Source organism: Haliotis cracherodii, unplaced genomic scaffold, assembly GCF_022045235.1.
Source record: "Haliotis cracherodii isolate W230 unplaced genomic scaffold, xgHalCrac1.p SCAF_9, whole genome shotgun sequence".
NCBI lineage: Eukaryota > Metazoa > Mollusca > Gastropoda > Lepetellida > Haliotidae > Haliotis > Haliotis cracherodii.
In genome coordinates this window covers 47,224,549-47,246,904 of record NW_027266343.1, presented here as the reverse complement: position 1 = coordinate 47,246,904, position 22,356 = coordinate 47,224,549, and the positions used below count along the sequence as shown (strand labels likewise).

Here is a 22,356-nt window from a genome sequence, read left to right as displayed (position 1 = left end):
TCAACGATCATCAGATTCGACCACGCCAAAAGGACGCCACTCTGTGCAGCCAATTGCGTCACCTTAGATGAATATGTCACCCGTTCCATACTGCAAGTTACGAATATGTGTTTTGTAAAAATTGATTCAAAGTGTGTTCGTGCAATTCTGAAATACCTTCAAGCTTTTCAAGCATATTGTTTGTGCATAAGGGATGTTTTGCAAGTAAAAACCTAGAGCAACGTAAATAAATTACGCGTACAGTTGTGATCTACTCACTGGAACCATTGAATTCTTTGACTCCCCTGTAAATTAAGTAACACTCAGACGGGTGTTTAACAACAACGGGGAACACTTAATATTACAAATAGATTGTTTTGCCTAATAAAGGAGTTCATTTCACATTACAGATATTAGAAAAAGATAAAATTACAAATCTTGGACAAAGTTAATGCCTTTCTATGTATTTCATGGATATATGCAAGTATGATTTATTAAATGAATAGTGAGACCAAGGTAACCTTATCATGATCGAAATAAGCAGGTGGGCTTCAGCTATTGATCATTTTTAATTTGTTTAACACCAGTGATTTAGAACCAATGGAAAGACATACACAAACATGACAATTAACATTTGGGAAATGGTAGATATTTCCTTCATGTCAGTGTATGCAGATCCGTTAGATCCGTTAGATTTTGTTTTGTTCAGAAGCGTATGTGTAGATTTGTAGCTCACACATAACACTACTTGCGTGAGACAATCACTTGTCATTGAATAGTTCAAAGTTTTTCAGCTTGTTTTCTCGTGTACGTATTGAAATATTTGGGGGGTAAAGTCAAACACTTCAGCGTATAACATCAATTCGGATAAGAAGAACTTAGGGAATACTCCTCAGTCGTGTATGGTAAAGAGATAATAGTTTTGAGGATGACAAATATTCGTTTCTTTTGATTACAAAGACACGGAGACGACATTAAACCCGAATGCGTTATCATCTGTTTTCTTTACAATCATAACAATGATTCTGCGGCTGTAGATTCATACAATAAGAGGCAGCGTTAATTGAAGTAACTTGATGCTTGAGGTATAGGAGTGAATACAGAAATGAACACGACTGAATACGTTTTACTTACTGAATACGTTGTACTTTAGTGTGTAATGCTTAACTCTTCAAACTGTTACTGTTCATTAATAAACTTATGTAAAGGTATGTGTATTTCTATTAGAGTCTTTAAACAAGGCATAGATCTATTTGCTCCACAAACACATTATGACCCCAGACGTCTTAATCGAGTTTGGACACCAGCCATGCATACAGGTCAAGGGCTTCCTGAGTGTCCATTGGTTTTGTCTTCCCTTTGAGCAAGAGGAGATTCTGGCAGACGTTCTCGAAATTCTTCTTCACATCCTGAAGGACGGGATATGGTGCACATTGACTTAATAGCGTGGATGCGTCAACCTCAGTCCTGTGATCAACCGTGCCGGGAACATGTAACTTGGGTTTTCACGGAATGTCACAGCCGGAAACACCGGAAATGAGCGACAGACATTATGCCCATTTTGGTGACGGAACCCGTGTCTCAGCGTAACGCGCCGATGCTTTAACCACAAGGCTCCCCCCATCTCATAATACATAATTGTTTGCCTAATTTTGCATATTTATATTAACTTATATAACATTTTTCTACTGTATGACCTGCAAAATGATCTGAATGCAAAAGGAGGTGATATAAGGTAAACTTCCTGACAGGCGAAGCTGTTACTTCTCTTGAAAACTACATCAATGTTGGCTTGTTTCTTTGAGTCCCTGGATTTTGTGGCTTACAGTTCCAAAGCATGGGCTGAAAACTTGTTTCAGTGGTTTAGTTCACTGGTGAGATGTTGCTTGGTGGAACAGATGTTGTAGATGTTGTAGAAATAAACCATCTCAAACAAGTTTCCACACTGTACAACCACTACCCCGTACAGCTGGTGCTATAGGCAATACAGAGCATCACCAAGCAAACTCAGAAATCTCCCCGTCATCAATCGTGATCGGCCTCCCCTACTTTCAAATTGTTAGAAACAGGCCAACATTGATGAAGTTTTAAAGAGGTTTCTGCATTTAACTATGATGATCGTCATTTTAGAAAATTCAGCATTCAGAACACCATTAAAGCCACAGACAATATCGCCATATCTCGTTTCCATATCGCAATATCGCAATTTCGTGTCGTGCTATTGCAATGTCGTGTCGTGTTATCACCATCTCGTATTGTGCTATTGGAAGATCGCGTCGTGCTATCGCCATGTCGTTGTTTGTTTTTGGAATGTCGCGTCGTGTTATCGCCATGTCGTTGCGTGTTATCGGAATGTCGCGTCGTGTTATTGCCGTGTCTTGTCGTGCTATTGGAATGTCGCGTCGTGTTATCGCCGTGTCGTTGCGTGTTATGGGAATGTCGCGTCGTGTTATCGCCATGTCGTATCGTGCTATTGGAAGGTCGCGTCGTGCTATCGCCATGTCGTTGCGTGTAATCGGAATGTCGCGTCGTGTTATCGCCATGTCGTTGCCTTTTTTTTGGAATGTCGCGTCGTGTTATTGCCATGTCTTGTCGTGCTATCGGAATGTCGCGTCGTGTTATCGCCATGTCGTTGCGTGTTATCGGAATGTCGCGTCGTGTTATCGCTATGTCCTGTCGTGCTATCGGAATGTCGCGTCGTGCTATCGCCATGTCGTTGCGTGTTATCGGAATGTCGCGTTGTGTTATCGCAATGTCCTGTCGTGCTATCGCCATGTCGCGCCGTGTTATCGCCATGTCGTGTCGTGCTATTGGAAGGTCGCTATCGCCATGTCGTTGTGTGTTTTCGGAATGTCGCGTCGTGTTATCGCCATGTTTTGGTGAAAGTATGCTCACGGCAGCTGCGATGTTTCAAAGTCCATTCTGTTCTGTCCATGCAGCAAGATACTGTCTTCTAGCCATGTCTTGCAAGGAACAATACACCTCTGTACGTGGAGGTTATCTCAGGGTGGAGCTACCTGGTTGGATGTCAGTGTTATTACGCCACTTCTCCAACACAGTGGGGTCACACCATTTTCAAAACAATGGGTAAATATTTTGTTCAATAAATTTATGCAATTCTTATATTTCAGAGCCTCAGAGGAAACTTATCAATACCAACAGCCTTGTGATTCTTAGTCATGGCCACAGCTTCGGTAATCATTCTACAGCTAACTTTCAACTGTATCTTAGAAACTTATGATATTGATACAAAATTCGCCTACGTAGGATGAGTTCCTAAAACCTGATGGGATAGATATATAAATGAAAGTTAAATATTGTCAAATATAAATCTAATAAATCAGTGATTGGTTGTTTTGTTGTTTAACGCTGCGCTCAGCAATATTCCAGCTATATGACGGCGGTCTGTAAATAGCCTGGACCAGACAATACATTGATTGATATCATGAGCATCAATCCACCCAATTGGGATAGATGACATGCTTCAACCAAGTCAGCGAGCCTGACCAACCGACCCCGTTAGTCGCCTCTTACGACAAGCATAGTCGCCTTTTACGGCAAGCATGGGTTGCTGAAGAGTTATTCTACACCGGCTCTTCACGGGTTCAGTGAAAGCATTCCCATATTGATAGTATGAATGTTGAATATGATTGTTGAATGTGAATGTTGAATATGAATGATGAATTCACCTCCCAATAAGTTATAAAAATCTTTAACATTTGGGTGATCTGATTAGAATCTTTGATAATGTAAATTTAATTATGACCATAAGAATATTCATATTTTCTGTATTACCACTATACCATTATATTTGCCCTCGAGGAAAAAAACATCGCGTTGTCTGCTCGATGACGGTCACGAAAGACATATCGCTTTCAAGGAGAAGCTGTCAGTTTTGGAGTAGCGTCCCTAAATGTTACCCAAATGTTGTGAAATTCGGCGGCGACATTGCATTGCCAACATGTGGAGCCAATGTCTAAATGCTATCTGGGGAGCGGTCCCTCTGCACTTCTGGCGATCATGAGGCAGACCTGTTGTTGACCTCTGTTTCGAATATATCTTAATTGTTTTCTTTTCCCATCTAAGAATACGTTTTAGGTCATACACAGGACAGGATTTCAAAGTAAATAATTATCTTACAATAATTTCTTGCAGCGATCTGTCACCGAGCCTGACCATCAGTTCCATTAGGTCGCCTCTTGTGACCTGCATAGGTTGCAAGTAAACACTTCTAACCTGGAATCCCCACGGCGTCAGAATTAAGAAATATTTTTATTTTTATTTTGATCATCATTCTACCTTGGCTAGGTTCATCATTTGGATATATCCTTAAAGTGTAATGAATAGCCTTGTTTGGATAGTAGTGAGTGAGTACGGTTTTACGCCGTTTTTAGCAATATTCCAGCAATATCACGGCGGGGGACACCAGAAATGGGCTTCACACATTGTACCCATGTCGGGAATCGCCGGGTCTTCGGCGTGACGAGCGAACGCTTTAACCACTAGGCTACCCGACCGCCCCTGTTAGGATAGTAAACGAAACTCGATTGGTCCGCAGTCCCTTAGAGTTTATAGTTGGTTGTAGTTGCAACAGGGAATGTTTTATAGCATACACAATGAGACAGCTAGGTACGTAATGAATGTAATTTGGCTTAAGGGACCATATATTATATATTTTGAAGTTCCAGCCTCCGACTCAATCTCATCGTAAATACCCTTGGCGGTTGGTAATTTAGTTGTTGCATACAATAACTATTTAAAGCTTGCATTAATATCGAGGCAGCGAGAATATCTGTGAGCCATTACCCACAACTTGGAACCTGTGACGTATTCAAAATGTATGCATAGTCCTTTTTTTAAAATGATGCATAATTATGACCGCATGAAAAAGGACAAAAACTGTGAATGTAACAATGAGCATGAACTGCAATGCATCAATATAACATCCATATTCAAGATTGAATACATTTCGTCATACAATAAAACACTCGAAAACGTTAATGTTAAAGAATATATACTGAGTCAAATTAAAAACTTCACATTTTTAAAAGTTATCCCATATATGATATACAACTGACAAATGTATCAGAGAAGGTAATTTTTAATCATTAATGTCCAAAGAAGGATTTCGGAAGACGACGATATTGTTGCTGCAAAATGGTGCCAAGATCGTGCAAATTCTGTGGTTGGTTCTGGAGAGTGCGCAGACTTCTGCCAAGAGCATCCCAGACGTGTTCGATGGGATTGAGGTCGGGAGCCTTGACAGCACGTTCACGTTGAACATTTGAAAGGCGTGCATGACAAATGGCCGTAAAGACTTTTGTTTTCTTGTGTTTTTCTTTTTTTGTTAAAGAATGCTAACATGTATGGCTGAAAACACGTGCGGTATTATGGCCACGTGATCAGTTGCTCGTGAAAAACCACTTTTGCCACTATAGTGCTGTGCACATGATTTTGATCGATTCACCTGCACAAAAACGGGTGTTATCTGAAGACAATGTGTGGCCATTACCGTTTAAATACACAACAAGGGCCCACAATGATAACTGGTCAAAATGTTAAAATTTTAGGATTGTGAAGTTTTTAATTTGGTTCAGTAAAATTTTTGTATGAATAGTCTCGATATTTTGGTATAATTAAGTCTTGAACGAAACCATGTTTTTTAAATGATTTAATATAGAAGGTGTAAGACTATATTAAAACATGCTTTAATTATTCTCATTCCTTGAAACTACCACATCATTATATGCAAAATTTGAAGATTATTGTGGTAAAATGTTCATTTCAAATTGATGAGTAAATTTGAGAAAAGGGTAAAATATGAAAACTTTTAGAATTATGGTCTTTGTTTTGCAAGATGTTCTTTTTAATAGGCTAATCGTTTCACATAAAATATATATCTGTTTTTGCAGGTGCAGCTGAAAGAAATATATCGTCTTCATACACAATCCGAGACCTCCTCTCCCAGCCTTCAGAATATCGAATGGTCGGTCCCTAGTAGTTCTAGTTTCATTTCTGCATACGATCTCTCCTGAAAACAAAATCAGTCAACATTTTATTGCATTGATTAGTTATGCATTGATACATATGTACGAACCGCATTCAGGTTTGACGTTTCTGTGCAATATTCCTGTATCTGATTTTGAAACAGCGTGAAATATATGTACGTGTCAGTACTGACTGCATGTGGTTGACGGTGTATCAAGTTTCGCTGTTAAAATATTATTTGAATGATAATAGAGATATTTCACAGGTGCCTCCTGAGACACATCACCATCATTCATCATCACACGGCTGTTCTTAGCCGTCGGTTTCGCGAGGACAGAATCCATGGCGAAGGTTTCTCTCGGACCCACTGACTATATCGTCGTATGTGGACTCTTATCTCTGTCTGTGGGGATAGGACTATATTACGCCATCAGGGGGAGGAAGAGGAACACCAGGGAGGAGTACCTGATGGGAGGACGGCGTCTCCACGTCATCCCGGTGACGTTGTCTCTGTATGTGACATACATATCATCGTCGGCCTTTATAGGGATGCCTGCAGAAACCTTCACTACTGGTTTTACATTTGCTCTGTTCGCTCTTGGCAGTATTGTTGCGATGTCTATCTCAATCTTCACTGTAGTACCGATGATGCATGCACTGCAGGTGACAAGTGTTTATGAGGTATGTCATGGATTTCATGGAAACAGTGCGGTAAGCCACAGTGTGCGATAGTGTTATCTATTGTTTCTTGTTTAACGTTTAACTCCGTACTCAATAATATGCCAGATGTATGACAGCGGTCTGTAAATAATCGAGTCTGGACCAGACAATCCAGTTATTGACATCATGAACAACGATCTACGCAATTTGGATACAACGACCCGCATCAACTAAGTCGGCGAGCCTGACCACCCAATCCCGTTAGTCGAATTCTGACATGGGTTGCTGAAGACAAATTCTAATCCGGATCTATGTTACATCTAATCAACTTTCAATAATCTATACATGTTTTCACGAACACCTGGTATCATAACTATTTTATAGTGATGCATTAACACATGCTAATGATATAGTCGGAATCGAACAATCGACAATCAAGACTTCTTGTGAATATGGAACGTGATTTGTCGCATGCATTAAGATATATTGTTAGTTCCTAAAGTGCACGTAAATAAAGCTGAGGAAATGCGTCTTCCATGTAAAGGGTATATTTGTCTCAGCCAGTTTTGAATTTCATAAGCAAGAGCCCTGTAAGAGTGAGTGAGTGAGTGAGTATGGTTTTACGCCGCTTTTAGCAATATTCCAGCAATATCACGGCGGGGGACACCAGAAATGGGCTTCACAAAATGTACCCATATGGGAATCGAACCCGGGTCTTTGGCGCGACGAGCGAACGCTTTAACCACTAGGCGACCCGACCGCCCCAAGCCCTGTAAGATGTACGCTGTGGAGATTGTACAATCATAGGTAACATTTATTTCATATTCAGACGTTGCTCAACGACTTTGCCGAAGGATGTTTTTTTCATACGTCTTGCCTCGGAGACAACCTATAACTTAAGAAATTAATAACTAGTTGAAAATGAATGTCAGGTATATGAATTTGAGACAGAAAAACTCAATTTGTAACTTATACTATTTGTCCTTTCAGTATTTCCATCTGCGGTTCGGGTCGGTGGCATTCAGACGTTGTATCAGTGTTGTGGGAATGTTGCAGAACGTAAGTTACCGTATTCGACGTAATAAGCGCCCGGGGCGTTCTCAAAATTATAAATACGGGGCTCTCATTAGAATATAATTTTGGTGAGTTGAAAGATCGTAAATTTCGTGGTTTATGCTGACAGCCTGAAATGATACAAAAGATAGGTATGTGCGTATTATACACGACAGATTCTTTTCCAGAATTGAATTGCCCATAATTAAGGATGCATATAACACACGAGTGCGTATTATACACGAATACATGAGTCTAGTATACACTGATCAATCGGAAGGAGTGTTAATTCGGATTGTTCACCAGCTAATATATTGGCAAATATCTCAGTGGGCGCTTATTACGTCGAATACGGTATTGGTGTATTTATAGAATTATGAACGAGGGATGGATGGCTGAAGAGTTATGAGTCTTACTGCGAAAGATGTATGTTAACTCTTACCTATTTGAACCAAACAAACAATTGGGTAGCATATTTCTGCAGGCATCGAAGTGACTAGGTATTCTCTGTTAACGAAAATAGACAAAACTGGCTACAGTGCTGTCATCAGTTATGATAATGGCGCTAAACGTAGAATACCGACACTTTCGTCGATGGCTAGATAGTACAGACCTTTGGGATTAACTGAATTTAGATGCTGTGGTAGAGACAATCAACTCTAGTAGAATGTTATTCAATTTGGTAACACTGTGTGTAGAAAGAGGAACAGCGTAACACTTCCAATGCAGTGTATACGTTTTTGAAACCGCGACGTCATCACAGCGAAGCACTGAGCGGCGTGCAAAGCCAGCTGACGGCCAGGCGCCATGAGGGAGAAGCCAGGGTGTTGATGATGCCTACTATTTGTACCAGAAGTATACAAAGGCTATATCGACTGCCTCTTCCCAACTGTCACTTTGAATGATTTTCACACAGCTTTGGTAACATCCCAGCAGTATCAACGCGAGGTCACCGGGAATTGTCTTCACACATTATCCCTATATGGAGAATCGAACCCGGACCTTCGTCATGACGAGCAGTTTTCACCACTACCTACCCCACCGGCACGATACGGTCAACCTTTACGCGAACATCCGTTATCATCACTAATCGATAGTGATTAATAAACACATGGTAATGATATGGATGGAATCTTTCAATGGAAGTAGATATTTGTGATAATCATGGACATGTGTTTTGTCGCTTGTATTTACCAAGTCGACCCCCAGACATATCACTATCTTGGTAGCATTACAAAAGAGAAACAGTTTGGGCCAAGACATTAAAACTGTCCCCAACTATGCGTCAGACGGGACTGCTGCAACATATGATTTAGATTGCAGTCCTCGAGTGTTCCTTCGGGATATCTACCAATGTGCAACATGAAGGCAACCTCAAATTAAAAAAATAAAGATTCTTTTTCATCATTTCGTCATGTGGCACACACAGTTGCAAAACTGCGAACGAGACCTTCATCCATGTTGATTCATCACTGAATCATCAATTAATGGACCGCCTCCGTGGTCTAGTGGTAGAGCGTCCGCCTGCAGAGCGGAAGGTCCGGGATTCGATTCCCGGTCGCGTCATACAAAAAGACGTTAAAAGATGGTACTTTTTGTTACCCTGTCTGGCTCTCGGCATTTAGAGGCTGAAACAAGTACTGGTTGGCTCTGAGTCAGTAGGGGTATTCATGTTAAACTGCGGCATGGTATCTCAGTGAACTAGCACTATAAATCGGCATCAGTACAAGCAGCCACACACACGTGATATATAAGTGCAATAATCTTGGACGCGACGTTAAACCCAATTTCACCTTACCTATAACAATTTACACGCTAACGACATGTATTAAAGGGTGCCTGCTCTATTATATCTATCGGATACATACTTAAAGGGAAACCATTCTAAATTGAAAAAAGTAACTGCTTTGCCAAAGACAGGTAATAGCCATTGCATATGCTTCGACAGAAATAAAAGTACAAGGTAGATTTCACCTCACCTGCAATTAATGTACTGGCGAGTTGGGGTTGTTTTCGCGAGTGAAGAATATTGATGATATTCATATGGTTTCGATTACTTCAATCTTGTTCTTTTCCAGATCTTTTTCATCGCTGTGGTTTTGTTATCACCAGCAGTAGCGATAGAAACAGGTAAATAAAACCGTTCATGCACGTTGTATTCCTCAAGAGAAAAGTTAATATAGTCTATCTATATTCATCTCCATGTATGTAGCGGGCACATGTTGTCTAGTCGAATGAGTAGAGTTTACTCCCTTGTAAGAAACCTATGATTGGAGTTCGAATCCCAGATTCGCCGTGATTATGCTTCTAGGTTTGTCAGCATCATCCCAGTGCTAGTGTGTTTCCCACACCAAGCAGGCAAGTCGTGATGTAACACAATACTGATCTAAGTGACGTTTAGCAAACACACCGTCTGTAGTTGAAGAATATCAGTCGATACACTATGATTTCCATCTGGCTTGCAACAAATTCTGACGTTTGTGTCCTCACAGTTGCTGGTCTTCCATTGTGGGTGTCGGTGCTGCTTGTAGGAGCTATTGCAACACTCTACACGGCCATTGTGAGTTGATCATACATTGTCATTGATCATTTAAGATTGTTCATTCTGTTATCTTTCATAATACATAAAGACGAGACAATGAGATACCGTCTTTTCAACTTCTCCTATGCCATATTTACAATCACTTTTGTGTCACAGGGTGGAATACGAGGGGTGGTTGTGGTGGATATGTTTCAGGCCCTTGTCATGGCTGCTGGAGTTTATGCAACTGTCTCTAAGGTAATAAATTTCACTACATTAAATGTAAATGCATGTAATCATATTTTTTACGACCAAAAGGGGCACACAAAATACAACTATTTACATATGTATTTGATCAATACAGTGTTTATCTAAATGCAACCATACATGTTAAAATATAATCTGTGCCCCACGACTTTTTTCCCACCTCTTGTGTATCCAGATCCAGATATAGTACTAAGTATCAATGTCAGATTAACCGGTGCTGGAAAGAACAAGAGCAAAGCATAATGGCGTTAGCGAATGAGTTCATTGTTGTTGCTGAAAGGACTTCATTGTGACCTGAAACATATGGTTTAGATTGCAGTCCTCGAGTGGTCCTTCGGAATATCTACCAATGTGCAACATGAAGGCAAACTCAAATTAGAAAAATAAAGATCCGTTTTCTAACGTCAATGCATTATTTCGTCATGTGGCACTCACTGTTGCAAAACTGTGAAAGAGACCTTCATACATGTCAATGAAAGGGTTACTACAGTTACCTCATTAAGAGTCTCAGTTCATGTTACTGGTTATGCCATTCCAGAATTGTTTGATGATTTCAAGGATTCATTTATATACTTTTCATCAGGAATGTGCCTTTAGAGCTCTTTAGAATATGTTTCAGCAGGACTGATTATTCACTGCTGTTGACGTTTTGGATAAATGTGTTTGTTTCAGGGAGTGTATGATATCGGTGGGATTGGATTAACCTGGGATCTGGCAGTCAAGGGAGGGCGAGTCCCGCCTGTAGAGTAAGATTTCTATATCACATGGACATTCCTCAAAGGAGTTTTGAATCGAGCAATGGCTTACAAATCCTATTCGAGTTCATCTGTAAATTGTCTTTTCTTCTGCAAGGAAGCAATGCAAATACCATGTAGGCATGTGTGCTACGTTTTATATCCTTTATTCCTGAAGGTTCAGTGTAGATCCACGTGTACGCCACTCGTTCTGGGCTCTGGTGGTGGGAGGCGGCAGCATGTACATGGGGTATGTCTTCGACCAGTCAGCTATACAGAGAATATGTGCTCTTCCTACTGTCAGGCAGGCCAAACTGTAAGTTATAAACACATTTACTGGATCCGTCATTTGTTTGTGTGATAGTGTTGTTGGTGAATGTATCGGCATATTATCAGTCATGACCATTGTTGACATTCGACAAGTGCACATGGGTAGTTGCAGGGTTTTCTCCAAAGGCAATTCAATTTCAACAAATATGGTGAGCATTTACCAGGTCTGTTCTCATGATATTAACTGACCATTAAAATCTTTACAGATGTCAAAGATAGCTGAAAAAATGAATTGGAAAGCTTCACAGCACACTAGTGCTATATACATGTATCTCCTGCGGGGTTATTAAGCAGCCCCTGTGATGTGTGCTAAAATTTGAACACGGCCGCCGCCACCACAATTACAATTTTCTCAACCACAGGCTCATGACATGTGTTAGAGATTGCATATCTGATATACACCCAACGTACCCCTGAGCTATTTATCGGACATACTATTGGATGACCTCGAAGGGCAAAGTCACTCGGTATGAACAAGGCATCAAACACGTACAGATAACCTGAGCAATTATGCTTAGAATTTGATGACACTCTGTACATAGAACACAATGGATATATAAAGTGAATAACTTAAACCCTCCATTTACATATGTCCTTGTTTATTGTGATCCCATTGCTAATGCTTCCTTGCGACTGCCTCCGTGGCTAAGTGGTAGAGCACCTGCCCGGAGAGCGAAAGGTCGCGTCATACCAAAAGACGTTAAAAGATGGTATCCTTCTTTGCGCTCGGCATTAAGGGTATAAAAAAGGACTGGTCGGCTCGAAGTCAGTATACTGTGTGTGAGAGGGGTATTCATGTCCGACCGCCCCTGAAGCCCTTAAAGCAGAAGTAAATATAACTTGTGTTTAGGGTACTTACCTTGAGGGCCCATGACAACATACGGGATACACAAGTATATATATAGATGTTGAAGTGGTCAGCTGTCACCTGATTTGGTAAAATCAAAATGGTTCCTGATGTTTCTGGTGAGAAGGTTAAACACCTTTCTGGTTGAGGTATTGGGTGGACAGAAGGATGTGACAGTGTGGATAGTTGCTCTTTCTACCACTCACTTGGTGTTCCTGCTCCAGTTAATTACTTACAGAGAGTCGTGATTTGGGTGTGATATTGCCAATTGCTGCATATAATCACTCACTCACTGTTACAGCACCTACGCCCTCACCACAGTCGTGACAAGCATATCCTTTGTGACCTTAAGTTTCCTTGGACTCGTGGCCTACAGCTACTACACAGTTCGAGGATGTGACCCGTTCAAGGATGGATACATCAAGAACAGAAATCAGGTAACACATATATGTGGTTACTCTTGGAAGCACCTTCACATATATTTGTTAACCTAAGCAGTAGCCATGATACCAGCGTGTCTGCAACTTCTTGCTGCTGCGCCTTCAGCTTTACCCCCTATGCCAACATGCCTACAGCATTACTGTATATGTCTTCATGTCTACCGCGTTACCCTCAATGCCAACATGTCTTAAAACAAAATTTGGACGGCTAAGAGTCTGTATAATGTGTCTGAATGGGATATCCATGTTTAACAGCGGAATTTTATCCCAGCGGGCAAGAAGTGTAAAGCCGGCATTATTCCGAACTAATACAAAGAACACACGCACGCACGCACGCACGCACGCACGCACGCACGCACGCACGCACGCACGCACGCACGCACGCACGCACACACACACACACACTGTCCACAATGTCACAGTCTACCCATGTCTATATTATAACCTCTACACAATCATGTCTACAATGTCACAGTCTACCATGTCTATATCGTACCCTCTACACCATCATGTCCAAAATGTAACAGTCTACCCATGTCTATATCGTACCCTCTACACCATCATGTCCAAAATGTCGCAGTCTACCCATGTCTATAGCGTACCATCTACACCATCATGTCCACAATGTCACAGTTTACCATGTCTACCGCACACACACACACGCTGTCCACAATGTCACAGTCTACCCATGTCTATATTATAACCTCTACACAATCATGTCCACAATGTCACAGTCTACCCATGTCTATATCGTACCCTCTACACCATCATGTCCACAATGTCACAGTCTACCCATGTCTATATCATACCCTCTACACCATCATGTCAACAATGTCACAGTCTACCATGTCTATATCGTACCCTCTACACCATCATGTCCACAATGTCGCAGTCTACCCATGTCTATATTATACCCTCTACACCATCATGTCCACAATGTCGCAGTCTACCCATGTCTATATCGTACCCTCTACACCATCATGTCTACAATGTCACAGTTTACCATGTCTATATCGTACCCTCTACACCATCATGTCCACAATGTCGCAGTCTACCCATGTCTATATCATACCTTCTACACCATCATGTCAACAATGTCACAGTCTACCCATGTCTATATCGTACCCTCTACACCATCATGTCCACAATGTCACTGTCTACCCATGTCTATATCATACCCTCTACACCATCATGTCCACAATGTCACTGTCTACCCATGTCTATATCGTACCCTCTACACCATCATGTCCACAATGTCACAGTTTACCATGTCTACCGCACACACACACACACACACTGTCCACAATGTCACAGTCTACCCATGTCTATATTATAACCTCTACACAATCATGTCCACAATGTCAAAGTCTACCCATGTCTATATCGTACCCTCTACACAATCATGTCCACAATGTCACAGTCTACCCATGTTTATATCGTACCCTCTACACCATCATGTCCACAATGTCACAGTCTACCCATGTCTATATCGTACCCTCTACACCATCATGTCAACAATGTCACAGTCTACCCATGTTTATATCGTACCCTCTACACCATCATGTCCACAATGTCGCAGTCTACCCATGTCTATATCGTACCCTCTACACCATCATGTCCACAATGTCACAGTTTACCATGTCTACCGCCTTCCTTAAGTAAATGTTACATCTATTTCTTCATGTCTGTGAACAATGTTACCTTCTTTGTCCTTATGTCTGTGTACAGTGTTACCATTCTATGTCCTCATGTCTGTGTACAAAGATACCTTCTTTGTCCTCATGTCTGTTTACATGTGAACAATGTTACCTTTGTCCTCATGTCTGTGTACAATGTTGCCATTATATGTCCTCATGTCTGTGTATAATGTAACCTTTGTATACATGTGAACAATGTTACCAACAATGTCTCCATGTATATCTGCAATGTCAGTACATATGACCTCATGTCTGCATATAGGGTTGTCATCCATGTCCTCATGTCTGTGGACAATGTTACCATCAATGTCCTCATGTCTGAATTCAAAGTTACCATCAATGTCCTCATGTCTGTATACAAAGTTACCATCAATGTCCTCATGTCTGTATACAATGTTACCATCAATGTCCTCATGTCTGAATTCAAAGTTACCATCAACGTCCACATTTCTGTGCAGAATGTTACCATGCATGTCTTCATGTCTGTGTACAGTGTTACATCCGTGTCTTCATGTCTGTGTACAGTGTTACATCCATGTCTTCATGTCTGTGTACAGTGTTACATCCATGTCTTCATGTCTGTGTACAGTGTTACATCCATGTCTTCATGTCTGTGAACAATGTTACATCTATGTCTTCATGTCTGTGTACAGTGTTACATCCATGTCTTCATGTCTGTGTACAGTGTTACATCTATGTTCTCATGTCTAAGTACAGTGTTACATCTATGTCTTCATGTCTGTGTACAGTGTTACATCCGTGTCTTCATGTCTGTGTACAGTGTTACATCCATGTCTTCATGTCTGTGAACAATGTTACATCTATGTCTTCATGTCTGTGTACAGTGTTACATCCATGTCTTCATGTCTGTGTACAGTGTTACATCTATGTTCTCATGTCTGTGTACAGTGTTACATCCATGTCTTCATGTCTGTGTACAGTGTTACATCCGTGTCTTCATGTCTGTGTACAGTGTTACATCCATGTCTTCATGTCTGTGAACAATGTTACATCTATGTTCTCATGTATGTGTACAGTGTAACCATTCATGTCCTCATATCTAATGTGTCTGCAGGTGTTTTAATATCTACACTATTTATCTGTGTCCTATCATGTCCTATCTGCCAACATGGCTGCACGAGTTTATGTAAATATTGGAAAGAAGATATTAGAAAGCATCATTAAGTAGATAAAATCAATTAATTAATTAAAATATATCTTAATGTGATCAACCATTTGATTGTTTTAGTAAAATGTTTGATTATATACTTTCATAAAAAAGAACATTTATGTAAAGGTGGCAGTATTTTGTTCTAAAACTTGCCTGTCTCAAGTGTTCAACTGATCCTTACTTTGGCAGCTCGTCCCCTATTTCGTGATGGAAATATTCCAAGGTTTCCCAGGCATGTCAGGTCTTTTCATAGCAACGATATTCAGTGCAGCACTCAGGTGAATATTATGCATATTATATTCTTTCTGTGAAATTTAATTTCCGTCAGTTCTCGATTGAAAGATGAAGAGTCGAGGATAATAGGATGGAGTTGGTGGGTTAGAGAGTTCAACTATTTGTTTGCCTCCAGTTGCGAATCTGACATTCAGTAGTGTCATACTATTACCAACAATGCATATCTAAATTCGCCGTTCCATTAATCATCGAAATAGATGAGTCATTTGCATTTACTTTTAAATACCAATTTCACTTACCGTGCAGGATTGTTTCATATAGGGGAGGGAACTGTATGTTGTCCTTACTTGTACCTAATCCTTCCCACGTAATGTAAAGACCATATGTTTAAATGAAAACGTATGTATTTCTAAGTTCTGTGTCTTCCGTCATAAACGGCCTCGCCGCTAACACCATCGAAGATCTACTACGACCAGCGTTTGACCGGTACAACACAACCGAGAAAGGAAAAATCTTCATCGCCAAAATATCAGGTAAATAAAAGCGACAAAACCCTTTCCACATTCATAAGAAATATCTACCGAAAGCATAATCAATTATACGATTCAGACAATATCATGAGCATGTGTATATCACTGTCACATAATAGTAGTTATGAACCAGGTGTTCGCGACCCTACCCCACCGGTGGCATCCATCACAAACACATGCAAAGGCAAATCAAATGTTCCCTGATCAAACACGAGAACATATGGAACAAGTCAAAACAGAGAATTGCATCGGACACCATTCATTGATGCATCACCTTTGGAAATGTCTTTCACATGTCTACCATAAAGCTGTTTGAAAACTTAACTGAGGCATCGAATGTTGTAACCTTGATAACCATGTTATTTAAAGTGGAAAAAGCAAATTGTATAGACATGATATCATGTGGCACTCTTTCCACAACATTGCATAATCAACTAAAAACTACACCTACAACTACAACTCTACCTATTGTCATAACAATAGAGCAATGAATATTAAGATAAGCCTGTATATTACGTTCATATGGTGAACCACCATTTCAGTGTTCTTCTTTGGAGGACTTTGCGTGGCCTTGTCTTTTGTTGCGCGGACTCTGCCAGGAACTGTGGTCCAGGTCAGTGCCATGTTTCTTACATTGACACAATTCCTGCAATAAAAGCTAATGTCAATTTATTGGTAATCGTGTTTCTTATGCAACATGAACAGCAACATAGCTTAACGTTTATGGTTTTAGAGTGATATTTTGAAAATGCCTTTTAAGTTCGTTTTGAAACTGCAACGTACTTAGAAAAACAGGTCGATGTTCGCTTAGTCAATGCTGCACTTTGCAGGCCGCAATCGGATTTGTTGGAGCTTGTGCAGGTCCTGTCTTCGGGATTTTCCTCTTGGGAGCTTCAACTCCGTGGGGAAACATAGCGGTAAGTACTTGAAGGAGAGCATACTTTTGTGAGGACTGGAGGGAACATATACTATAGGAAGTACTGAAAGGGTAATATACTATTGGGTGTACTAAAGGGATACCATACCATAATCTCCTATTTAAAACAGATTTCTATAACTTGCCCATAATATATACCAGACCTTGGGAAAACAATCTATAACTGATGAGTGATAAGTTCTTGTAACCTCGTTGGGGAATTTTGAAGAAGGTAGCGAACGTCGTTCTATGTAATCCTGTCATAAAAGATCAGGGGATCTTGCAGGCTAGGGTAACACGCATTAACATAGTTCAGGGTCGGATATTGGTGCACAACTCTAGCAACTTGTGGACTGGCGTTATAGGAGGTCCTCGATTAAAGCATTCAATCATTTCGATATTTTATCATTTCAGAAACCTAATCAGGGTATTCAAAAGTGTTGTGTATCTCTGCTCCTCCGGAAAGTGCAGGATTGGCAATTATTTGGGATTGAATATCTGGCCATATTTTAGGGAACATTCAATGCAATTACTGCTGACGTTCTGTGGTATAGAAAATTAAGTGATACTTGAATCAGATACCTCTGTGGCTTTATATATACGTTCAAACAGTATTTAGCATATTATATTGTCCCGTGAGTATACCCATAGCAAACTGACAAACATTTCATAGCCACGTGTACTATGCATATTGCATTGTCAGCTGTTATGTCTGATGTGTTACATGTGCCCGTCCAACAGGGGGCTGCGTCTGGCTTGGTGGTGTCTCTGGTGCTGAACGCGTGGATCACTCTCGGCGGCATCATGTACGGACGTAGACCTGTACCACTACCGCCAGCACCTGGCAACTCCTGTCACGTTCAGGAAGTGGCCAACATAACAGGCCTGTACCTCCCTGACCCCTTCAACAATAGTACAGGCTACATTGATTTCAGCACAACAAGGTTAGACGTCCATCTAACAACATCCCTTAATGATAAGACACTCTTTGAGAAATCACTTAACTGTGCTATTAGTTAAATGATATAGAGTTTATTTAAGACAAAGGGACGAAATTCCATTTGTCGATACTTTTATGACATATCAAATCTTAATCAATCAATTTCCTTTATCGTCAACATTTGCTATTAGTATCAATATATTCTCTAGATATCTTTATCCATGAACATATCTAATTAGTACCAACATATATTTGTATTGACATACTCTTTATGCAGGAACACAATATCATACTAGTATCAATATATTCTCTAAAATCCGTATCCTTAAACAATGTATGATATCAGTATTAACATTGTCTCTGGATATATCTTTATCCATGAACATGTGCAGAAATGCGTGCCTTGGGCTCGCCAGAAACCTATGATTGTGGGTTCGAATCCCGGTTTTCCCCGATTATGGTTCTAGGTTTGTCAGCACCATACTCGTGCATCAAAGTGGTAAACGTCTGAGGATTGCATCACATCTGGGCTTCCTCCACATTTAGCTGACACTGGACTACTGTTCAAAGGGGCTTCAAACTCATTCACACTCACACTATCGTGATCTTTATTATTAATAATGAATATAATATCATATTAGTATAAACTAGAAGAAACATTCGTGATTATCCAACTGTGTTGTATATAGAGGGGTCAATGTGATAGAGGGTAACATGCTTATATTCAACAATGGCGACTGACAAATAGTTTATGCTGTAGTTCACCTATCCCTGTGGCCGGTATTGACTCAGGAGGTAACCCCCTCTACAACATCTCATACATGAACTATGCCCTGACGGGATGGCTGATCGCGTTCTTGGTTGGGTTGGCTGTCAGTCTGGCGACAAGTGAGTTCTTGTCATTAGCATAAATCATATTCAAGTTCTATGTAACTATTCAAAATATGTAACCCACCGGGAAAAAAGGACCTTATCGGTGCTGGGATACAATTGTGCTATGACGTCAACTTACTTCAGCAAAAATCGCGATCTGTACGGACTGTACAAACATATTTAACTTTTCTCTCGTTAGTTCGCAATGTAATGAAAACATTATTTCAAAACCTTTCAGCATACATGTCTACTTTCAATTAATCAGACATAATATCTAAAACATGCAATTATAACATAAACAGTTATAAGTCGGAATATGGGTCCAAACGTCTGATGCCATGTATCTCTGCAATAAATATGAATTGAAGCTTTTGAATAGTATATTTGTGTTCCTAAGATACTGTAGTTTTAAAATATAATAAGAAGTAAAATGTTATTTTACACTTATTTCATGTTCGGTCACATATGATCAATTAATGGCTATGCTCTGGTTGGATGACTGATTGTGTTCTCTGTGGGGATGATGGTCTGTCCACTGAGTACTCAGTCCTCAGTTCATAAATACACTTTCCGACTCGATTTCTGTACTTGTCTGTTTATTTGTTGTTTAACGCCGCACTCAGCAATATTCCAGCTTTATGACGGCGGTCTGTAAATGATCGAGTCTGGACCACACATTCCAGTGATTGACATCCTGAACATCGATCCACGCGACTGGGATATGATGACATGCATCAAAAAAGTCTGACCACCCGATCCCGTTAGTCGCCTTTTACGGCAAGCATGGGTTGCTGAAGACCTATTCTAACCCGGGTTTTGACGGGTGTGATTTCATTTCATGGACATATGTCATGAAACATCATAAAACGGACATGATCCTGGTACCGTTGTACAAAACAACCTTAGCACTACGTCTGTCGTTAGTATAATATGTTAAGGTATGGGAGGTACGATAGCTTTGGACAAGGACACCAGGCTCGATTTCTGTGCATTGACTTATGCCATAAAACATCATGAAACTGACAATATCCGGGTACAACACCAAAGCAAATTATTTGCATTCATTAAATTTAAGATTTAGATAAACATGTTTTCGCGTTCTTCATCACAGGGATGGGTACTTATCGATTACAGAAAACACAAGATAACCGCACAGCTGTAATTCGCGTAACTATCCTTTTCACAATTCTGACTGGGAGAATTCTTTAACTCAATAATATATTCCTAAGCGAATATATTTCACGCATGAAACAATAATATATTATGTATCTAGCAACATTTGACCATCTGTATCTGATTTCTTAATGTTTATGGTATCATTTCTTATATCTTATCTGATTCTGGTTGTAATTCATTTACAATCAATTTATTCACCAGTTTCTGGTCAAGTAATTTATAGTTGAGAACATGTAGAATAATATGTATTCTATGTAAAATAAATAATGTATTTACTTAAACGATGAAAAACGTGTGAATACTAATGGGTGCACATTGCTGTGCCTGGGTTCTTTTTAAAACTATAGAAATTCGAACAATTTAGATATTTCTGTCCGCAAACGACGTTGTCATGTATTATTTATATCAGAGTATAATTATAGTTTAATCTAATCGTCATTTCAAGTCACTCTTTCTTTCAAGGATCTACTTATAACAATGTACGACCGCCTCCATGGTCTAGTGGTAGAGCGTTAAAAGATGGTACTTGTTGTTACGCTGTCTGGTGCTCGGCATTAAGGGGCTAAAGCAAGCGCAGGTCGGCTCGGAGTCAGTGTACTGTGTCTGAGTGGGGTATTAATGCTAAACTGCGGCATGGTATCTCAGTGGGCTAGCACTATAAATCGGCATCAGTCCTGACTAGTACGTCAAATGCGTCAAATGAAACTCATCTGATTATGTTGTCAGAACACTGGCATGAGCCAACGAGGGATGAGAGGCTCCTTCTGCCCTTTGTGAGGCGATTCTGGAGACTGAACCAGGCAGATGAACTACAGCAGGTGAGGAATCGTAACAGTGACATACACAACGTTCGTAGCGCTTGTGATGATGTAATAATCCCACTTAGCCTTACTATGATGCGTATGTAGAATCCATGCGTGGAATTAAGCCTGGTGTTTGACCTTGATGATGTGGTATTGGAGGAGAGTCAAGAAGGTCTTACTACTTTCATGAACTATCAACAGCATGCGGAAAATAACAGAAAAAAACCCCTCAAACATTGCATCTGTGCCGATAGATTTCATAGCAAAATGCTTCAACATGTAAATGTTCGATTAATCATCTGTCTAAATACATATATGACGCTATTAAACTTAAATGTCGCTCCATACGTACAGTTTATTAGGTTATATGTATATTATCTAAAAAAGGCAAATATCATGTCTTTGTATGTCTATGGGACTGTGGCCTTAGAACTTTTGAATAAACTCATCATTATTTTGTCAATATGTACTACGCCACCCTCGGCCCCTGTTCAGGATGAGAAAATGTGTTGACAATATATCATCAATCTGTAGTTTAAAAGTATTACTATTCATTTGACATCGGGCATATGTACATGGAGAAGCAGTGTGAAACGTGAACATATGGTAGAAAAAGGGAAGCGATGCAGTCCGAAGACCCAGTCAGTTGTTAGGGAAATATGTGAGCTTGTCCAGTCAAACAATAAGTATATTCATTGGTCAAGGATGAGGGTACTATAAATAATATAGACCCCATTTCTATTTCATTATATTATTGTCTTGCCTTCAGCATGTGTGCAGACAACATACTGAAATATTTAAGACACATCCATTGTTTCAGACGGTGAAACTGAGGCATTCTGGGGAGCATTCTGTGGAAGGACCACAAACTCAAAAGCGGTTGATCAGTTTTGGAAATCAAACTTCTGATATGATATGATCTGCATTCATAAAAATATGACTTTACTGTCAGGAATTGTAGGGGTTTATATTACCATCCTCCCTCACTATACTATGTTCGAAGAGTAATTCAAATTGAAAAATACGGTTTCATACAAAAAGATGAATATATACGTTTAACATCTTTGATGATTCGCTTATAGGATGCTTATTTTGAGCAATGAATATTATGGAACTTCGTGGTTGCTTCATAACACTTCACTGGGTGTCCTTCACGCAAGGATCCCAAGGTGCGTACGATATCCATTAGAGTATATT

General features: G+C 40.1%; 1 protein-coding gene across 1 annotated transcript; it reads left to right on the top strand.

The window, feature by feature from the left end:
• Positions 1 to 6,309: 6,309 nt before the first annotated feature.
• On the top strand, positions 6,310 to 22,135 carry LOC139453355 (sodium-coupled monocarboxylate transporter 2-like). The gene is made up of 16 exons (XM_071235027.1): positions 6,310 to 6,648; positions 7,618 to 7,686; positions 9,759 to 9,810; positions 10,173 to 10,240; positions 10,379 to 10,459; positions 11,141 to 11,214; positions 11,381 to 11,518; positions 12,681 to 12,816; positions 15,877 to 15,965; positions 16,336 to 16,454; positions 16,994 to 17,064; positions 17,282 to 17,368; positions 18,109 to 18,311; positions 19,068 to 19,195; positions 21,083 to 21,174; positions 21,980 to 22,135. Exons 1-16 carry the CDS (start codon positions 6,310 to 6,312, stop codon positions 22,076 to 22,078), a joined length of 1,845 nt encoding a protein of 614 aa, XP_071091128.1. The 3' UTR covers positions 22,079 to 22,135.
• The last annotated feature ends 221 nt before the right edge of the window (positions 22,136 to 22,356 follow it).